The 5816-nt window shown below is 33.5% G+C and overlaps 1 protein-coding gene across 1 annotated transcript; it reads left to right on the top strand.

Annotated features, from left to right (window-relative positions):
* The first annotated feature begins 2731 nt into the window (after window positions 1–2731).
* LOC145087067 (GDSL esterase/lipase 5-like) lies at window positions 2732–5368 on the top strand. Its single transcript, XM_079024971.1, has 5 exons — window positions 2732–3140; window positions 3238–3362; window positions 4332–4568; window positions 4649–4910; window positions 4992–5368. The coding sequence occupies exons 1-5, from the start codon at window positions 2894–2896 to the stop codon at window positions 5219–5221; spliced, it is 1101 nt and encodes a 366-aa protein (XP_078881097.1). The 5' UTR covers window positions 2732–2893; the 3' UTR covers window positions 5222–5368.
* The last annotated feature ends 448 nt before the right edge of the window (window positions 5369–5816 follow it).

Raw genomic sequence — 5816 nt, 5'->3', positions numbered from 1 at the left:
TGAGTTCCCAAAAATACCATACACAACAATATACAAAGCATACAAGTAATGGCCTTCAACACAAATTTGGTTTGCCCCAACCTTCAGCATATAGTAGGTCCGCTCCTGCCTTCAGCACAAAGTTGGTATCTCTTGAGTGTATTGGCCTGCAAAACATAGTTCGACCGCCCTCAACTCATCAAAAGATATGTCAACATATATAACAGACAGACAAAAAAGCAAACCATAATAATAGGTAACCAACTTAACTAGTCTACTTACCTAAACGCATACTGAATAAAGGAGTTGAAATCAAGACACTCGAGATCACCCAGAACCAGCTACAGCGCCATCAAAACCAAGCAGAGGTCAAATATTCATATCTGACTCTACTAAGGGACTTGATGGATAAATTTAATGCTTTATCTATTTTCAACTAACCTAAGTAATAAACTTAAACCCTAACTCTTAAAGTGGCCCAAAAAGACCTAAAGGCTTTACATGGATAAATTTCATGCTTTATCCAGAAATGAGTCTAGGACAACAACAATCATCTAGAGCTCCCAAACTCTAAGAAATCTTAAGATAAGGGGCCAAAGGTAACCAAAACACCATCAAAACCTAGGTCTATGCATGGAATTTAGGAAGGTAAGGATCTTTGATACTTACAAAGGTCTAGAACTGAGGAGAATGATGCACAACTTGAGGATCTTCACTCTATATACTTTCTTTCTCAAGAATCTCCACCAAAAAGCACCAAGTACACTCAAGGGGGCTAGGGTTTGATCTCTGGAGAATGCACAAAACCCTAAAAGTTATCACCCTTAAATAGGGCCCAAGGCCTGAGACCTAGGTTTTTTAACTCTTCGTCTGCCACCGTGTTGCGATACATATTTAACTACATCGTTACTTAATTGACAAGGCCGCATCGCGGCACACTAATGTTAGCGATGTGGCATGCCGAAAACCCTACATCTCATGCTTAAATAAAATTTAAATGCCAAAATACTTATACTTGGAAAACATACGTTACAACGGAGAATTTACTACAATCGCATTCCCATACTTCTTTTTTGATCTCATCATTGGACAAGGGACAATCCAAGATATTCATATGGCAAAAAAGAATCTAAAATATGCAGTAGTGTGAATCGGCATATTATTGTGAGGTTCCTCGAAAAGCAACGAAAATCAGGAAAATAAATTGTCTTTAACTAACTGAGGGTCATGTGTTAGGTTGTTTTTTATAAAATTGTTTTGATGAACTTTTATGTCTACTAGTGGGCAGACATTAACGAAAAATATTGTTTGTTTTTTTAGAACGTTGCAGACATAAAAAGGTATGTGTCATTTTTCCAAAAGACAAAAAAGTAGTTTCTGGTTTTTGAAAACATCTTCTAAGTTAAATCCCTAATATGATATTTCTTTTTCCACTACCACCTCCGCCACACCGTCACCACCATTCACACAACCTTCGCTAACACCATAACCTCTGTCGCCACCACCACTACATTTGTCATTATGGTTAATGGTTGTATGCACATTTTGTTTGTTTGATTGATATTGTATATGATCATTGTGGTTTATATCATTTATGCACCAAAAATTATTCAAACAACCTTTTTTGTGGAATGTAAATTTTTGCTACACATCTCCTTCTGCGGATGTGAAAAAAATTACAAATATTTTACCTCTTAAAAAACAAACAAGATCTTAAAGACCTAGGTGTCATCTACCATGATGATTTCACTTATTGGATATTCATTTTCTTATTGACATAACCATGAAACACTTTCATGTTTTGCCTCCTTTCAAAATCAAGTAACGTTTTTTTTGTTTTTTTAGCATCTTAGGCTTCTTTTTATCAAATGTATTTAGGTCATCAATATCATAATATGCAACTCTCTTTATCTATTTTTGAAATGTTTAATGTCATTAATTTTTTTTGACCAAATGTCATATTTTATGTCTATCTATCATGTCCACTTCTCATTTGTTATGTTCTTTAACTCATTGTGATATTTTAGTAAAACACAAAACACTGATTAAATTTTTGTAATTTATTAATCGGATTTTCGAACTGTGCTCGAAATTTATGAGTAGATGGTTTTTCTTGTCCAGATTCCAAAATATAAAATGCAAGTTCGAAATTTGAATTTTATAATGTATCTTTTCATTATTTTATTATGATATAAAATTAGTAAGAAATAATGTAGCTTTTCATTATTTTATTATGACAAAATTAGTTAGAAATAATATGAAATACATGATGATGGTCTAGTAAACTAAAAGGTTATTATTTTTATAATTTTTTTTTTCATAAAATATCAATCAATAATTATTATATTTTATAGTTTTTAATTGTTTTTAACAGATTATTTATCTTTTAATTGTATTCAAAAGATCATCTGATTTTTTTTATGTTCTTATTATAATGATATAGATTACAACCGATAAAATGGTATCAAATCTTTTATGTCAGCAACCTTTAATATGACATAATTTATTCATTGCTAACTTAATGTCTATTACAATATCTTATATGATAACACCATGTCTACTATAATATCTTAAATGATATAATTACCCGTTTGAATAATATGAACAAAGAAAAAAAAAACGGTATTATTAAATACAACTAAAAAACAAATGACCTAAGAAACGGATTTTGTATTATTGGTTTTCAAACATTATTTTTTTATTTTTTTTTTTTGTACATAGTATACATCTATTTTTGTGAATATCCGGTGTATTAAAGATATTAGAGAAAAAGGAAAGCGGGCCGATCCACATGGCACCGCCGTACATGGTCGTTGCAGACCGAAAATAGAAGTTGAAAAGTTTCCATTAGTCAGCACCATTTGTCTGCAATTAGATGTAAACAATCTCCTCCATCAAGCCACCTTTATTTCTAATGGCACCACCATTCTTACTTTGCTTCTTCTTCATCTTCTTTCTCCTCGCATCTCGATCAATCGAATCCCAAAAACATGCCGCTGCTGCGCTCTTCGTCTTCGGAGACTCGTTCTTCGATCCTGGAAATAACAACTACATTAACACCACCACTCTCGACCAGTCTAATTTTCCTCCATACGGCGAAACATTCTTCCGCTTCCCCACCGGTCGCTTCTCCGACGGCCGTATCATTCCTGATTTCATCTGTAAGTCTTTTTGTTTTCTATTATCTGCACTTTCATATCTAACTTCCCAGATTCCGTTTCTTAATCATAACTACTATTTTCCATAATCATGAAAAAGTGAAGTACGCCAAGTTGCCCTTGATTCCGCCGTATATGGAGCCTGACAGCCGGAGGTATTACAAGATCGGAGCCAACTTTGCATCCGCAGGAGCAGGTGCTCTTGTTGAAACGTTTCAGGGATCGGTACGTAATTATTTTTTAGTGCAGAAACAACAAGTAATATCATATTCAACAAACATAACTTTAAAGCATATTCAAACAAAGCTTTAGTTATTGTAAGATTTCCGGAGCAGATTTTATGCAGTTATCTTCGCTATTATCACAAATTATATATTATTTTAAGTTCTTGAGATTAAAAAGATGATCAATTTTTAGATTTTTTTTATGGTTCCATGATGGAAAAAGGAAAGTAGTTTGAAGATTTGCCTTTTTAACTGGTAAGTGAACATTTTAGACCACTCATTGTGTTGGGTGTAATACCAACCAAATCACTTTCTGAAGTTGACCCCCCACCTTTGCCAAATTTACCAACATAAACTACAATTAATTAATTTCAGAAATTGAATCTACAAAATCACATGGTCAGAGTGCAGTTCACATGGAAGATAGAATAGTCAACCAAGTTCGATTGTGGAAAACCACATCTATTAAAGATTTAATTAATCCAGCTTTTTTTAATTAATGGAAATAATAGTAAATAGGGTATATGGGTACCCATATCTTTAGGAAATCCACTTTGTTAACTGTAAACAGATTCCTGTGTGCCAATAATCTTTTTCTAATAGTTAATGCTTATCAGAAAAAGATTTTGAAATTATAGAAACAAAGGTGTGAACAAAAAGTATCAAGAAACTTTTTTTTTTGGTTTATCAAGTGGAAGAATGCATGTGGTGTGTGGGTAGGAAAGTTGCAGGGACAAAACTGATAGGTCCAACATATGTTTCAGGCTAAACTCCAATTTTAATAACACAAGTAGCTAGAGGTCGGTAATGGTCCTATTTTTCAACTCTTAGTGCTATAGTAGCACTAATAGATGATGGATACATGTGATTTTGTAAATATAGAACTAAAGCATCATGTCATTCATTGTGTCACTTTCATCAAAGTCTTTAAAAAATATTTAAAAAAGATATGATTTTTTATTGTTGACAGGTAATCAGTCTTCAAACCCAGTTAAGCAATCACAAGAAGGTGGTGAATCGATTGAGAAAGATTTATGGGAACATTGAGGCTAGTGACACATTGTCAAAAGCTGTCTATTTGTTTAGCATTGGAACAAACGATTACGCAAGCCCATACTTGATTACCAACTCCACTAATTTCACGTCAACATACTCCAACTCCCTCCTTGTAAAAATTGTTCTTGGCAATTTAACAACCGCTATAAAAGTAAGCATGTATATGTATATCAACTCTTTAATACACAATAATGGAGTATTTTCAAGATTTGACATTAACAATTTGGACAGGAGTTACACAAAAGAGGAGGCAGAAAATTTGGGTTTCTGAATTTGGGTCCATTGGGTTGTAGTCCAGGGATGAGGATACTTCTTAATCCATTAAGTGAATCCCTTGGGTGTGTAAAGGAGGCTTCATTGCTAGCAAAACTACATAACCAAGAGCTTGCAAAGTTGCTAAAAAGATTAGCAAAACAACTGCATGGATTCAGATATTCACTATACGACTTCAGTAGCAATATCAACCATAGAATAAAACATCCATCCATATACGGTATATATGTGCAACATTGTGTGTTAAAGATTATTTTAATTAAAGAGAGATGTGATTGACAAAATTATGTCTTATGTTTAGGTTACAAGGAAGGGAAAGCTGCGTGTTGTGGGACAGGGCGGTTTAGAGGAACGTTTAGCTGTGGTGGGAGGAGGCCGGTGAAAGAATTTGAAGTGTGCGAGAATCCTAAAGAGTATGTGTTTTGGGACTCTTATCATTTCACTGAAAGAGTTTATGAAGAAATGGCCCATGAAATGTGGAACAAAGAAGCAAGTAGAGGAACTTACAATCTCAAAGCTCTCTTCCAATGACCATGATAATTTCCCATCTTTCTAGGTTAAGCTTCTAATATATATAGAAATTTTAATTCTATCAACTTCATTTTAGATCACATCCTTGACCTTATTTTGTAAAGAAAAGGGACATGTTATATAGATTGAAATTATAAGTTTTATGCATGTGCTTGTTAAAATTTGTGGCTACACTGCTATAGTTTGTAGCTTTAACCCTAAAACATAGTTTGGTTCTTTGAGTCCATGAATAGACGTTAAACCTACGTAAAATACATTGAAAATGATGATTTCATTTTGATTCGGCGAAAGGGGTGCATGAGGAATAGTCATCCTCACTAGGAGAATTATGAGAGAGCAAAGTTAGATTGTTTTTTTAGAATTTCGTTCGACCAAGCAATTTGCTTTTCGATTTGGGTTTATGGGACATATTGTATGATAAGTTATTAATTAACTTGATGATCGATTAGATCTATGTAACAGGTAAGCGATGAATATATAAACAGTAAATAACCCAAGAATGAATCAAGATGTGTCGAATGATTAGATTTCTCAATCCTCAGCAGAGCTCGACTAAGAACTTTCGCTGTAGAGGATACTTAGGGTTACAAAAACA

Source organism: Lactuca serriola, chromosome 1 (assembly GCF_051521515.1).
Source record: "Lactuca serriola cultivar US96UC23 chromosome 1, Lser_US96UC23_V15, whole genome shotgun sequence".
Taxonomy (NCBI): Eukaryota; Viridiplantae; Streptophyta; class Magnoliopsida; order Asterales; family Asteraceae; genus Lactuca; species Lactuca serriola.
The sequence above is the reverse complement of the archived record's forward strand: the minus strand, read 5'-3'. Positions and strand labels throughout refer to the sequence as shown.

Coding starts and splice junctions, on each gene's coding strand:
- LOC145087067 (XM_079024971.1), top strand. CDS start 2,894: ATGGCACCACCATTCTTACTTTGCTTCTTCTTCATCTTCTTTCTCCTC. Junction 3,363..4,331: donor TTGAAACGTTTCAGGGATCG/GTACGTAATTAT, acceptor TATTGTTGACAG/GTAATCAGTCTTCAAACCCA. Junction 4,911..4,991: donor AAAACATCCATCCATATACG/GTATATATGTGC, acceptor TCTTATGTTTAG/GTTACAAGGAAGGGAAAGCT.